The sequence below is a fragment of the Gopherus evgoodei genome, chromosome 2 (genome assembly GCF_007399415.2).
Source record: "Gopherus evgoodei ecotype Sinaloan lineage chromosome 2, rGopEvg1_v1.p, whole genome shotgun sequence".
Taxonomy (NCBI): Eukaryota; Metazoa; Chordata; order Testudines; family Testudinidae; genus Gopherus; species Gopherus evgoodei.
This window is the reverse complement of record NC_044323.1, coordinates 189899555-189915743: the sequence shown is the minus strand read 5'-3', so window position 1 is coordinate 189915743 and position 16189 is coordinate 189899555. Positions and strand designations below refer to the sequence as shown.

General features: G+C 40.6%; 1 protein-coding gene across 10 annotated transcripts in view; it reads left to right on the top strand.

Moving 5' to 3' along the window:
- The window catches only part of CTDP1 (CTD phosphatase subunit 1), a 191491-nt gene that overhangs the window by 58366 nt on the left and 116936 nt on the right, over positions 1 to 16189 (top strand). For 9 of the 10 annotated variants that reach the window (XM_030552588.1, XM_030552595.1, XM_030552596.1 and 6 more), the window contains one exon: positions 11424 to 11589. In XM_030552588.1, coding sequence (XP_030408448.1) covers positions 11424 to 11589 — 166 coding nt within the window. Of the gene's footprint in view, positions 1 to 8555; positions 8665 to 11423; positions 11590 to 16189 lie in introns of those variants that run through there. The other variant, XR_003999071.1, reaches the window with a different exon arrangement.

Here is a 16189-nt window from a genome sequence, read left to right as displayed (position 1 = left end):
GCCTCCAGGAATTCTTTGCTTGTTTCTTTATCAGTAAAATGGAAATAATAATACTCTTGTCCTGCAAGGGAGATGGAGATAAATTTAGTAATGAAAGCCCTAGGAAAGACCATAAGGAAAAGAATCAGTATTCAGAGCAGGGTTTAAAGTGTGTGGAAGTAAAGCATGGAGCAACACATTGAACTATGGGGATAAACCAAAACCGAGAATGGGTGAGCACTGTGCATTTGAATGAAACAGGATACCTATCGGGGGGGAAAGTATTTGATGATTTAACTGAAGATTGTATCAGAATGCATATGAGGGCAGAAATAAAGTTGCATTGGCACTGTGCTTGACTTTGCAACCTACATGGTTTTTTTTGTTAAAGGATAACTATAGAGTTGTGTGTCCTAGGAGCCTCTCTCTGTCTCTGTTTAGCGCAGTCCGTAAACGAGAACCCTTGTAAGCAAGTCCGCTTAATTCAACTGCAAATTAGTAAAGCAATCAACATAGAAGTGTTGATTCAGTTTGTGTTGCTGTCTCTATAAAAGGCTTTAACTCCTCTTTTTAACAAATATTTACAATTTTCATTTGAGATAACTGATCTTTTAAACATTTTGAATGTAAGCAGATGCAGTGTTCTTCTAGCACTTGCTCGTGTTAATTTCATTCTAATTGTTTATGTGCTCGCATTCATGGCCATCGCAGACTTTTGCCTTTGCAGTATCCATAAGACCGGTCATGGCACCCTCTGAAGTGCCACACTTATGTGTCAGTATATTAGGCACCACCAGCCCTGCGCCGCCTCAGTTCCTCTTTACCACACGTGATGGTTGGTCAGAGTGTCTTCCCTTTGCTTTGCAAGTGGTCAACAGTGTTTTCCTAGTGTTACTCTGCCTTTTTTTCTATGTAGTTATTCACTGTAGTCAGTAATTAGGTGTTAAGTATAGCAGTTAGTAAGTTAGAGTTTCTGTTGGGACTTTGCCCCAAGACCAGGCATACCCTGGTCTCTGGGCTTTAACCCTTGCTCAGTGTGCAAGGATCTGACTCCCAGGAGCAGTAGGGTATTCCGGCCCCCGATACTGCCTCCCACAGCAGAGGGGGCTAAAGATCAAAGAGCCCCACTGGTGCTGCATATGCTGATGGAAGCTGCAAAAGTCCCCCAACCCCCCAGTCTAGGGGCAAACAGATCATGGGACCACCTGAGGAGGGCAGTAGTGCACCACCGGTCCCCTAAGCAGAGGCCGAGGTCTCTGGTTGCACAGCCGAGGTCCTGGACTCCATGCCGTATGTCCCCGGTTAGACAGCTTAGCTCGCTGGCACCACGGGCACGATGCAAATCATCTGCAATGGGACATCAGTCCCCATATACCCAGCACTGTTTGCCCTCCTGTCAGGTGACACTACGGCACAGATCTCTCCCCGATGTAATGAGACCCATCCTCTTCACAGCACTGGTCCCCGCATTCCCAGTATCGGTCCATTGGCAGGTGCCTGTTGCCCCACTTAAGGCACCACTGCCCTGCTCCAAGGGTCAGCCACAACACTCGGGTATCCACAGCCCCTCCCTGGTCAGTGGAAGGGGATTCTTTGGGATTGGAGAAGGACTTTAGCACTTTGCCAAGGCATCACCAACCTCAGGGGGCCCCGGAAGTCATCTCAGCCCCTATGGTACCGGCACGGTAGCAAGGCCAATGGCCCTATTGGAATGCATGGGGCATGCCGGTACTGTTCTTGCAGCAGTCTTCCCTTGCTGCTTTGGAGAGGCAACCTCGGGCGCCAACGTTACTGGAATCAGTGCGCGGAGCAGACTCCGACACCGGGGAAGAGGAGCAGCTGCCCACTGCAAAGGAAGGGGAAGCGGCACCAGTCCTTCCCCCACTAGTAGTCATCCTCCTCATCTGACAAGGCAATTGTGGGACCCTTATGGGCCAGCCCACCCTTTAGTGAACACCAGGCCCTGCTGTGGAGGGTGACCTCTAATTTGGGCTTGGAGGTGGAGGAGATGACCAAGCAATCCAAAGGTGGAGGACTCCTCAGGTGGATTTGCTCATTTCCTGGCAGAACAGGAAATGTCACACATTCTGCTCAATTCAAGGATTTACAAGGGCTCCCTGTTGGAAGCCTTTTTGCTCCAGTGATCAGGAGCTTTGATGTAGGCCTTTCCGCCAGCACCATTGATCCACAGGGTCCTGGTGAAGATCAAACAGGACAGAACGATGGTTATCCTGATCGCCCCAGCGTGGCCTCGTCAACATTGGTATGGTGGCACACTCCTGGACCTCTCGGTTGCTGCCCCTCTACAACTGCCACTCTGGCTGAATTTTCTCTCTCAGAACCACACCAGCCTGCTGCATCTGAACTTGGCAGCGCTGCACCTGACAGCGTGGCTACAGCATGGCTAAGCACAAAAACAGCAGTCCTTGGTCTGTATCCAGCAGGTTCTGATGAGCAGCAGGAAACCCTGCACCAGGGCCACCAACTGGCCAAATTGTAACAGTTCTCATGGTGGGCTGTGGACCAGAGTATCTGTCTCTAACAGGCTTTGCTGCAGTTGATTCTGGACTATCTGCTGCATCCCAAACTTCAGGGCCTGTCTGTTTCGTCAATTAGATTCCACTTAGCCACTATTTCATATTCCCACACTCCAATACAAGGCAGGCTGGTCTTTGCCCATGACATGACAGTCTGGTTTCTTACCCTCATGTCCAGTACCCTGGCCCTCCTTGGGATCTGAATCTCATGCTGTTGTGATTCATGGGTCCTCCCCCTTTCGAGCCTCTGGCTTCCTGCTGTCTTCTCCTCCTCTCTTGGAAAGTGTGTGTGTGTTGTTTTTTTTTCCTGGTAATGATCACATCTGCCCACTGGGTCTCTGAGCTTAGGGCACTTACCTCAGAGCCGCCCTATACAGTTTTCTACAAGGACAAGGTTCAGCTGCGTCCACACCCAGCTTTTCTGCTCAAGATAGTTATAATTTTCATAGGCATATATTTGCCTGTCTTCTTTCCAAAACCTCATAAATTGGAGGAAGAGCACAAATTTCATTCTCTCAACATCAGAAGGGCTCTGGCCTTCTACATCGAAAGAATCAAGCCATTCCGTAAGTCAACACAGATTGTCGTGGTGGCACAGGATGAAAGGTTGTCCAGTGTCCACCCAGCGGATGTCATCTTGGATCACTGCCTGCATCTGTTTCTGTTAGTCTGGTGAAAGTGCCTCCACCAGTGATTGTAACCGCCTATTCGACTAGGGCGCAGGCCTCATTGGCGGCCTTCCTGGCCCAAGTGCCGATTCAGGACATCTGCAGGGCTGCTACCTGGTCATCTGTATACAAATTCTCGTCTCATTACGCGCTTTACCCAACAGGCCCAAGATGTTGCTGGATTCGGTAGAGCAGTGTTGCAAGCTGCACGACTATGAACTCTGAGCCCACCTCCATGGATACTGCTTGTGACTTATCTAGAATGGAATTGACATGAGCAAGCACTCGAAGAAGAAAAGGTGGTTACCAACAATTCCCTGACTATAATGGTAGTTTAGAGGGACGATTTTTTTTAATTGTTAGGGTTGGTGACAGCAGTTAAGTAGCCACTGTTTTTAGCAGGGATTAGTTAAGGTTTTTTAAAAAGTCATTTATTTATATGCAAGCATCTTGACAATTGGCATCTTAATATAGAGGGTTTTTTAAAAAAAAATTAGTAAATGTTAAGAGTGGAATTATAACAATTCTTGAGATGAAGTAATTAAATGTTGTCTGATAACCATTGCAGATGGCATGCTGGACTTAAAGTAAAAATAAGATGATGTTAAACCCCAGCGAACACTAATAATATAGTAAAAGATAAAGGCAGACTTGTTAGAAAATGAGTATAATTTACATGTGAAAGGTAAAAGCAGCACTGTGGTTTTTAAGTGACAGTAAAGAGACACCAAATATTTTAGCTTACTGAAGTGCGAGCACTTAAGGCTGAAGTAAATATTGTGGAATTCATTAAAAAATGCATGTTCATCTGTAGAATTTCTAGTCTTAATTTACGTGCTCAAAGTGCGTTTTTTGCTATTAAGGTTTTGACAGTAGTCATTTAAAATACTAAATCCGTGGTAGTTTTCATGTCATATTTACACCAATGTGTTTTTAATGTAGTCAACAGTGGAACTAAGTGGAGAAGACAAGTCAAAACCTAACTTTCCTAAGCATCTGCCTTTCAATTTATATGAATAAAAGGACACACTTGGAAGGTCATAAATAGTCACTACTTCCATATGACAGTCACACAAACACCCTGTATGCCGATGCTTAAATTAGTACAGGTAAATACTCCCACTGATGTTAATGGAACCACTCAACTGTATACAGTGCACATGCCTACATGTTTTTAGGATCAAAGTCTAAGTTAACAAAATACATGCAGTTGTTAGTGTCCCAGCTGTCAGAATTAGTGTTCATTACTGTTCAGATGACTAGAATTGTTTTTAATGCTGCTTTGCCAATGTTGTATCTCTTACCACAGTTCTTAATGAGCAATGTAGTTTAAGAATGGTGTTTGAATGTTTTTTTTAACTTTTCCTTAACATCATTTTATTTGTTGCACTGTTACCTGTATCAGTGTAGAAGGGTGTAGGATATTTATCTTCAGAAGTGTGTTCACGCATCCTGGACATTAATACATGTAATCACTTCAGTGTGTAGGTACATGCACATGCATGTGTACAGAATTTTGTGCTCCCAGTTCTCAAAATATATTCCTGAAACTTGTGTGAGCAGAATTCAATAAACACAACTGAGATGCTGGAATTAGCATTTAATCTTTTATTCAACATAATCAGTGGAAACTGTAAAGATTGAAAAGTATTTTAATAAAATAAAAATACTATCTTCACTACAAGCTGCTAAGAAGTCTCTCATGTTTTGTACTATTGTTTGGTGTGACGTCACTGGTGTAAAACCTATTATTCTTTACATAGTAGTAGTGCTCAATTAAGATTGAAAACATTGGAGAAGTGTTGACAATGTCTTTTTTTCTTTTTTTCTGTAAGTTCAGGATGTGCTGATATTAGTGTGAATATACATGAAACTGGGTTAGAATATACATCCCCCTATCTCTGCACTCTGTATGAACAGTAGGGAACTCAGACCACTTCTTTGCATCCCTTGTTTGCAGATAGAAATTTTGGTAGTCAGCTGTACTATTTCTATGTATCATCTTCTCAGACTATATGAAAATGACTTTCAGGCTACGCCTTCTGGTAAATGCTTCAGTTTGGGAAGTAGATGAAGGCAAACTGTAGTAGCGACACTTTGGATGGTGAGGTAGACGGCCCTTCCATAGAGAGACCTACATTTATTTTATTGGCGCTGAGAAGCAAGCAGGATCATTTGATATCTGCTACGTATAATTAAAGTGTAACTTCCTGCCAAGTCACATGCTTAAACTTCCAAACTAATCTGTAGTTTTGTTTTGTCATTCACTTTTTGAAAGAGAGTTTGACTAAAAATACAAATACCATCAGAATCTTTCTGTTTGCTAGGGTATTTATTTAATGAAAAATGAGTAGTCCTATATACTGAAAAAGAGGCAAATTTTGAACATTTGCCTTCCAACAGTTGTATTGAGGGTACAAGTGGACTACTGCGTTTTTCTAACTGTAAATAATATTCTCCAGTTCAGTTTCTTACCAAGATGGAATTTTTCAGATTGTATTGACAAATTATCTGACAAAGGGAGAAATGCTACAGTGAATAGTCCCTGATGAGCTAACCAAACTCTTTTAGGCCCCTTTGAAAATCCCAGCTTATTTGAATGAATACAAAATTTGAGAATGTAAGAGAAAAAGAATAGCATTTCTACTATATTGTCATATCTCCCATATTTTACATTGATAAATAGCATTCTGTTGGTAGGAGACTGCAGTGCCATATTAATCACATCTCAACAAGGAATCAGTGACTTCTTGCAGTTTGAAATTAAGGCAGAATTATTTCTATAGCTTTGGAAAGCTAAGGTCTTTCTACTGAGTATTCAGATGTGGTGGTGGTGGTGATTTTTACTATTCAATTACTTTTCCCTTTGTAGAGAGTCTGTCTGGCATTCAAATATTGTGCTCTTTGAAGGGAGCAGCTGTACAGAATACAGCTTGACATCTAGATGGCTTTCCTCAGAAGGTAGTTTAGATGTTTCACTTAAAGTTAATAAAAGTAGGCTGTTGAGAGCATATGGTTAACTTCATAAATTTATACAGCTTCCCAGAATTGTGTATTGATATTGGTGCCCTAACTGCTGGTGACAATTTGAAATAGCTAATAATTTAAGACAGACTTGCAAAGTTGCGTTCATCTTTGGTGAGCAATTCTTGTTGCTGTGGATGCCATTAAGGGTCATACCCAGGGCATATTTATGATTCCAAATTTCTGTTATGAATCTTGGGATCTTAGGCAGCTGGCACAAGCTTGGGCCTGGCTGAGGCCAGTGTAGCTTGTGCCACAGGTCCAGTGTGGCATAGAGGCTGTAGGATCAGAAGCACAATGATTGCTTAAAAGGGTTTGTAGAACAGCTAAACATTTGACTCACAAGAAACGGATTCCACAGTTCCTTCTTAGTGAGATTAAACTAAACCAAAATAATGAATAATTAAGAGCTGTGAAAATCTCCTACTGTTGCCCGTTTGTGCCTGCAACTCTATTTTCCTGTCTTGAGAGATGTCTTCAGGCTTTTTCCTTTTGGAATTTGTCATTAAAACAGCAATCCTCTTGCAATTACACAGGTGCTCAATCCATATCAATGGATGTTTTGACATTTCAGGTATTTTTAAAAACATTCCTTTATAATTTACATATGCTGATTTAGGCTAAGGCAGTAGTAAAAATCAGTAAACTCTACTTTGGACTATAAATACACCATGCAAAAAAGTCTGGGTGGTTTCCAAAGTGCAAACTACATCAATGAAAAGTTAGCAAGTCCTGGTGACCAGGTCACAGAATTGGACTCCATCAGTGCACTTGCACACCTCTTAAAATCTCTGATTGTAGATTAAAGAAATACTTTGATCTCAAAGGATGCAAACGCCACCTGCAGCAACTAGAGAGCTGACTGAAGATTTGAAATGTAAGAGTTGTTGGTTTTATAGATAAACTCTCAAGGGGCTATATGCAATAGAGATTTTTTCAAACTTTATGGCAATATGGGGTAACAGCATTTCCTGTCTTGGAAGCTGCCTACTTCATCTAGAGTGCAAAAGCTGCAGAGAAAGAAGACAAGGAAGGAGGAACCAAGATTCCACTTGATAACAAAATCTTAAAAACAGTCAGACTGAGAATAAAAGCAAGCATGTGACTTGCTTCTCTGTACCAGGAATATACAGTTGGTGTTATTCAGGTATATCATAAGTTGTGCTAAACCAGAGGTGGGCAAACTACAGCCTGTGGGCCATATCCGACCCGTGGGACATCCTGCCTGGCCCCTGAGCTCTTGGCCCGGAAGGCTAACCCCAGGCCCCGCCCTCACAGCCACAGCTCACTGCACCACCACCACAAAGCGCTGCGCGGTGCAGCTGCAGAGCCTGGCTTGACCCAGTGCTTTGTGCTGTGTGGTGGCATGGCTGGCTCACACCGGGTGGTGCAACTGCCTGTCCTGCTGCTCTGGGCGATGTGGCTGTAGCGCTGCCAGCCACTGGTGCTCCAGGCAGCGCAGTAAGGGGGCAGGGAGTGGGGGAGTTGGATAGAGGACAGGGGAGTTTGGGGTAATGGTGGTCAGGGAGCGGGGTGTGGATAGGGGTTGGAGCAGTAAGAGGGTGGGGAACAGGGGAGTTTAATGGGGGTAGGGGTTACGGGGGCAGTCAGGAAGGGGGGATTGGATGGGGCAGTCGGGACAGGGAGAAGGGGTGGTTGGATGGGGCAGAGGGGGGCAGTCGGGACAGGGAGAAGGGGTGGTTGAATGAGAGGAGGGGTTGGATGCGGCGGGGGTTCCAGGGGCGGTCAGGGGACAGGGAACGGGGTGGATGGGGCAGGGGGCCCATCAGGGAACAGAGAGGGTTGGATGGGGCAGGAGTCTCAGGGGCAAAAAGCAGGGGAGGGGGTCGGACAGGGGATGGGGGCCAGGTGATGCCTGGCTGTTCGGGGAGGCACAGGCTCTCTTAACTGGCCCTTCATACAATTTCGGAAATCTGATGTGGCCCTCAGGCCAAAAAGTTTGCCTGCTCCATGCTAAACTCTAGAGATGTTAAATCTATAGAGCTCCTGCACAGATACAAAATTTGTATCCACCAGCATGGTCCACGGACATGGATGTAAAGTAGATTTCCACAGATTTGCTGAGCTTTATAAATTCACATTATGCTTTGAAAATTAATTTCTCAATGGCTACTATCAGAACTCAAACCATTTCACAAATGTTAAGCTTTGCAACATTATGACTCTCTCCTGGGTGATAAATAGCAATATCCCTTTTTTACATGTGAGGAAACTGAGGTCAGAGTTGGTAATGTCCAAGTCAGGACTGGAATCCAAGTCTCTTGTCCTCAGGACTATATTTTACAAAGGAGGTAATATCTTGCAAGGTTAAATATTTGTTTTGCAGTGCAGGGGTACGTGATTGTGCTTGCAAAGGCTTTCTTTGGAAAACCTGAGGTGATTGTTGGGGGACAGAGAAGATGAAAGCTCTTCAAGACACTACTAGACTTCTAAAGGTGAAAGCATCGGGGCTTCTTGTGTATAACTATAGTGTTCACTGATAACTTAATTTGTGTATATGTACAAAGGAGCTCTAAGGGGAACATATTCAAAGGCACAAATGTCAGTTACATACCTTACGTTAAATAGTATGTAGGTGCCCAATTGCCATTTGTGCTTTCTGAAAATTGACCCATGTTCTTAGTTGCACAATATAATAAATATATCTGAGAACCTCTTGTTTGGGTTTTATGTAATTTATTTAACATAATTATCCAGTGAATATAATTCTGTCCATCCTCTTTTTTTTTTTTTTTCCTCCTGCTATGTTCTTCAACCTTAAAATGTTAACACCAGTAAGAGTCATAGCTGGCAGCAGGAGAAAACTATTGGAAAAGGATGGGGTTGGGACCTGGCTGTATCTCTCAGCTATGCTAGACATTGAATAAAAATGTTATGTCCCAAAATACAGAAGTACATTGGATTGAAAGCTCCCACTGGTGCTAGAGCCGCACTTATTTTCAGCTGTACGTCTCTTGACTCAACATATAGTCCCTTTATGAGGTAGTAAAATGAAATATTTGGGCTGCTAGAAGTTAAGATTGTTGAATCAGAACGGTAATGGTAGGGGTGTGTGTGTGTGTGAGAGAGACCTTATAGCTGAGTTTCCCAGCATCTTTTCTAGTTACCTGCTAGCCCAATTCTTCTCTCATCCCTGTATAAAATTGGGAGTAACTCTGTTGAAAACAAAGAAGTTACAGCAATATAAATCTAGTGTGAGAAGAGAATCAGGGACATGGTATACAGCTTTTATATCAGTGCCAGGTAAATGGGTATATTTCTTCTGCACTATAATAAGTATTTTACTGTGAATGATGCTTTTTGTGTAAGTGGATTGTCCTGGATAATTCATTGGTGCATTGACAACATTGTATTGCTCTCAAAATTTGTCAGTCTAAGAATACAACTTGAAATATGGCCTTCACACTTACCACTTTGGATAGCTGGGTATCCTGGAGACAGAACGGAGCTATAGAAATCAAATACTGGAACAGACTAACTAATTTGTCAGTCCTTCTTAAAAAAAAAAAAAAAAAAAAAAATCACAATAATAACCAAAAACATCTTAACTAACGATAACTGTTTTGACGGGCCAAAACTAGCAGTTAGCACAGGTTGACGTATTTCAGCTCCACCTTTCTCTAAGGTAAAATGTTTTTGTACGGTTTCCCATATTGTAAACAATATATTAAGTAGAATATGTAGTAATAAACTTATGCCACTCTTGGACATCATTACTGTTTTTGAAATACAGTGGATTTATGATGGTGTACATAGAGGCAATGGAGGACTTTGTCAATGTGCTTCATCTGTAGCACTGAGGTCTGCACCTGTTAACAAACAGTTCTCCATTTCAGGATAGACTTTATCTTGGTTCATTGTACCCTATTACAGCCATTGCCACAATAGGGAGTATAGCACTAGTACACTACTTACTTGGTTTTCTTTTTGCTAGTTTAAATACATACTCTGTTTAAAAATGTAGTCTGATATTGCTAGCAACGTATTTCCGTAATACACAAGCCACCACAATTTGCATTTGTTGGAGACAGAGGCCAAGGAACGAATAGCCATGGAGACACATACAATATCTGTCTTCTCCAGGGTGACATGAGGAAGCTTGTATTGACATCTTCCTGCACTGTCAGTGTGTTTGGATAAATAAATTCTGCCCTCCAAGGCGGTCAAACATTTCATACTGACTACATTCACAAAACAGCATTGTTTTCTTGTTGAGTCTAGCCAATATAAAGATTAAAAATCTGAAAAGCACAAACTCCCAGTATTACCCATGATGTAGATGAAAGTATATCCAAAGGCCTTGATAGTCTCTGGTGTTGTTATTAGACCGCTCTTCCTTTTTTTGTAATTGACAGAATAAATCGCATTATTTACCAGCACTTGAGATCCATGTGGTGATTACCTTGTTTTGTTTGACACACAAGCAAAAAAGATTACCATTGCTAGTCTATGGATTCAAGGTCAAGAATAAGTGGTTTTGTGTTTTTAACATTGGTTTTAAAAGCCAGTTTCCCTCCTCCTTTTCTTGTCTTTTTTTAAAGCTCCTATCCCTCCCAACAAAACCACAATCTACTTTTTAATTTTGAATTTCCCTCCTCCTTCAGTCCATGTGTCTACAATATTAATGTTTTAATGCAAGTGTGTGCATGTTTTCTTTGAGATCTTACAGATGTAGTATAGCTGTTCTTGATGTAATGAACATTTTCTCAGAATGCTGGAGAGGAAGGGCTTATCTTCACTAGAAAACTTTACCAGCGAAACTTCCACCAGTATAGTGCTACCTACAAAACTATTTGGAAGATTGTGTTAGCACCTGGCTGATTATGCCAATACCTGCCACACATCTTCAGATTGTACTGGCAAAAGACATGTTGCACTGTGGATAGGCATTCCAGTGTCCTGACAAGCTTTCTATATTTATAACTTTTTTATATTGGTATAGGCAATTCGAATATGCAGATTTTTGGGGGGTAAGGGGAGAAGAATACAGTGAGAAAGAGAAGGTGTAGTGATCAATTTTTCCAATTCCAGACACATCAGATTGTTCCAGGTATTCAAAGGAGGGCATAGCAGTACTTCAGTGAAGCTGTAGCTCTTCCATAACAGTACACTTCATGTTGAATCTGATTCAGTTCTATGAACATTGTAATTCAAAATGATTTTTTTCTCATTTGGGACCTGTGAAATTTTTCAGAGTTGTTCAACCACATCAGCAGCAGCTGTTTGATGAAGAGGAGTTACCAGCAGATGAGAATGAAGATCAACCTGGTCCATCCAAACGGAAACGCCAGCCAAGTATGTCCGAGACAATGCCACTGTACACACTATGTAAAGAGGATTTAGAGAGTATGGATAAAGAGGTGAGCTAAACTAACTATGTCAGGATTCTAACAGTATCATTGATTTAGTCAGTTATTATGCATAATAGTATTTAACTCTGTTAAATTATGCACATACATGAAATGACTTTGCATGTTACCAGGTGCATGTAACTACTGTTGGGGGGAAAAGTCAAGTTACAGTAACTGAATTAAAATATTTTTGTTTTGACTTAGAAATGGAGTTTTGTTCAACATGCAGCTATGTGCTGTAAAACCAATTTAAACTACGCCACTGTAAATACTTTCATGGTCGTAGGCCTGTAAAGTAGTTATTTCATATCAATATAATTTTGGCACAAAGAAAATGCATGAGATCTTAAGTTAGTGCGTGTTAGTTATGTAAAATACTGTACATTGTCACACTGAATTTCATATAAATGAGGACCTAAAAACCCTTAAGATCACTGATTAAAAAACCCATCATCTGTGTGTGGCCTTTCAGAAGGAACCATAGTTTCCTTTTCAACCTTGTGTAACTGGCATTCAGTAATACGTGCAGTATTTGCCTAAGAAAGGAGAAACAGCTGTTTCATGGAGAGTTGGATATGTGCATTGTTTGAGTCTTAAATTCTGGTGAAGGTGACTTTTAGAATTTGAAACCAAGTTTCACCTAACAATGAAAGTCAGTGGGGTATGGGAGTAATCCTTTGGAAATAAGATTATATTCAAAGCCAACTTCAAGACTTTTAAAAAACTTAGCAATATCTTGATTTATTGTTGTTGATTTATGTGAAATTCTAGATTTACTGGTGTATCTAATGTCTACTTAGATGCTATAGTATACCTACAGGTTTAATTTACACTTTATTTTTTTTAATGATGTGTAAAATTAATATTACATGGTAAAATATTTAGATCAAATGCAAAAAATAAGGCCACTTCATGTAAGGCAGTAAGATAATGTTGTTAATTACAAAATAATTACGATGAATAGTTGCAAACTGAATTTGCCATCTGCGGGTATTGTCAAAGGTTAATATGCCAACACCTGAATAAAAGATGTGTAATTTGTTAAATGCACTGAGAATACCCCTATAACTTAATTTTCCAGCTCTCTTGTTTGCATCACAAATCAAACGGTAAACATAGAAGGGCAGTATATATTAAATAGTTTTGTTACGTTAGTTGGGACTGGTATTGTTTGCAATCCCATTTGGGCTTGGAGTCTTCCAAATGCCGTCTTGGAGGTGGATATAATTTTTTCCATACAGCTTGGTCAAGAGTCTGCCTTTCGATTAAAAAATATAATGAACAGTCCCATTTACATCACATTTGTTTGCTGGTTCTCCCAAATAATCAAATATTATTATTTATAGCACTTATGGTCCCTAGTTAAAGACCCAGACTGCATTGTCCTAAGTGCTGTACAAACACAGTGAAGTGACTGTTCCTGCACCAAAGAACTTACAATGTGAGCGTAAGACAAGAGATGATGGATACAGACAGACATACCGGGAGCAGAGGGGTGAGGGGAGTACAAGGAAACAATGAGATGTTATTGGTCATCATTGGTCAGCACAGTACACCACCAGCCTAGCTGTTAAGCTTTTTTGTAGGCACCACAGCAAAAAATCTTTTGAATTTTTGTTAGATTTTCAAATTAGAATAATGTACTAGTTTTGCAGATGTTTATAGGAAGCTCCTTCCACACATAAGGGATGGCATGGGAGAATGCTTGTTTGAAAACTGCTCACTGGAAAATTTAGCAAGTAGGTGATGGAGGCTGGCATCGTGGGCGGAGGTAGGAATGAAGGAGAGATGATAGATAGGGAAGGGACAGTCTATAAAAGGGCCTTGAAAGTGAAGTGAAGTAGCTTACTTTGATAGCTGAGGGAAGAATTTTCTGCTCAGGCATTTGTCAGAGAACCTTTCTTGACTCCTTACTACTTGGACCATCTCTGAAGTGACTGTTCCAAACTCTATGTTCATTCCTCACACTTCCATATTTTTCCATCTGCAGTGTAAGAGCTGAATAGGGTCATGTGACAACAGCAAGCTGCTTATAAGTATGTTGTGACAGCAGTAGCTATGTTTCTGAATATAGACTCCATTGCTTGCTTTCCCGTTCCTGAGCATGTGATCTACTTTTGAGCTTCTCTTGTTTTATGTTTCATCAGATAACTTTAACTTTTCTTCTAACATCTGGCTCCCAGATGACACAATAGCTAATGTTCCATTGCTTGGATTTTCCATGTAGGAGCCCTGATGATGAGGTTACTTGGCAATCCTCTCAGGAACAAATGTGATTCTGTGTGAAGTCTGTCACTGTAAGGAAGTGTTGTTGTCACCTACCCATCCAAAGCAGCCATTTATTTCTGGTTGTGTCCCTTGGTCCTTCTCACCTATGCTGTTCATAGCTGATCTTCTGGTTAAGCCAAATATAATATTAAAAAACATCAGGACTACAAAACATCATAACCTCTGTTCTGACATTTTTGTGCTGAATTTGAAAGAGTAATTTTGTGGGGAGCGCTATAGAGGTAACATGGTACTTATTATGGAAAAGTACTGATTGTATTGGAAACATAGTATAGGGAGATTGGTCTAATACTTCAAATAATGATCCAGATTCTTTCAATGACTTGAAGGATTTCAGAATGCCCTGAAATGACAGAAATGCCTATAATCAGCTGTATCATGTTAAATTACAAGTGACACACTAATGAAACGTTAGAAACTTTAAAGTTTTCTAATGCTCTTTTTATTCTGAAATAACTAAATGTATTCTAGTGTTCTAGGTGCATTATAAGTAAGTGTGTATTCTCTGCAGTTTTCCATTAGTAGTTCTTGGTTCTTTTTCAGCACACACTAACTTGGCATAATTATCTCTTTAGTTGATTACTAAGTATTATTGATAACTCCTTCAGTGTTTGAAAAAATCTTTCATGTAGTTTTTCATTAGATAGACTGCCATTTCTTAAAAATACTTAAAAGCGTATTTATTGCTTTCAGTGTTCTGATTTGAGCTACAGGGTGAATGTTTGTACAGAAAAATGTAAGACTTAAGGTTATAGAAACATATTGGTTTCAATAAGATGAATACTATATGAGAACCTCGGTATTTGGAACCTTGTCTTGCCATCTTATCCTCATCAGTGTCCTCAGACAGCCCATGTGAAAGTAATTCAGCTTCATAGCATGGCGTCTGTACATGGTCCAGGTTTCACATGCATACATCAGAGTTGGCAAGTATCATTACATGTGTATATATATGTGCATGTAATGATACTATGAGGCATGCAGGAGACATGGTGGAAGTTGAACACTGAAAGCACAACTGTGGAGAAAAGGCACTGCCTGTTAATGGTCCAGCCTAACAGCAAAGAACTTTGCTCTTTTCTTCTGCTCTATTAGCTTCTCTTACAGAAATCATCAGAGATCCCCCATGTGTAGCTAGGAAGTGGAGGCAAGAACAAGGAAAATCAAAATGAACCTAAATTAACTACTATAAGTGAATGACCTGTAGGAATTTTACCTCTAAATTTATAAGGCTCTCCCTGTAACTTGCAAAAGAATGCATCAAAAAGAAATGCAGTCTTTATCAAAGTGAATTAAGTGTGCAGTGTTCCACAGCATGGGAAATTTGCTATTCTGGGGGGGGAGGGAGAGTATCATTGGGATTAGGATTATCTTTAAGCATTTAAGCCTCCAAGCATTTTTTCATTGTCAATAATGAAGAACTTCCATTAGTAAAGTCTGTTCATGGATGAATCTGCTTCTCTTGCAACCAGTTGCAAATAGATTTATGTAACTAACTTTTTTCCTCCCCTTGTTTGCAGTAGAAAAGCAAATGCACATAGCTGTAAAGTATCATCCCAACAAGAGGGAAAGATGTTCACAAATTGGAAAACATCCAGAGAAGAACAACAAAAATAATGTAAAGGTCTAGAAGACATGACCTATGAGGAAAGATTGAAAAAATTGGGTTTGTTTAGTCTGGAAAAGACTGAGAGGGAGTATAAGTTTTCAAGTGCATAAAAGGTTGTTACAAGGAGAAGGGTGAAAAATTATTCTCATAGACCTCTGAGAAAAGGACAAGAAGCAATGAGCTTAAATTGCAGCTATGGAGACTTAGGTTAAGCACTAGAACAAATTGCCTTGGGAGGCTGTGGATTCTCCATCACTGGAGGTTTTTAAGAACAGGTTAGACAAACACCTCTCAGGAATGGTCTGCTATTGCTTAGTCCTGCCTTGAGTGCAAGGGACTGGACTAGATGATCTATTGAGTCTATCTAGTCTACACTTCTTCTAATTCCTTAGAGCAAGTGCATTAAGAACAGCTCTACCTCCTACCCCCCTTCCCCAAAAATCCTTCTCCAAAGCCCAGCCTTTTCTTGTATATGGATCATAAGTATCTTTTCTATTTTAGCTGCCACATACAGATATTTTTTTACATTAAATAAGCAAGCTGTAGCAAAATTACCAATACTTGACGAGATCACCAGTAGCCTTGTATGTTTAGAAACGAGGTTTATCGCATCCTTTTTCAGATCAGTATTTCTAGGCCTCTTAGATATTAAGAAAGCTATACTTCTAAGATCATTCTTCCTATTTAATGGCATTAGGAGAGATTTCTGTG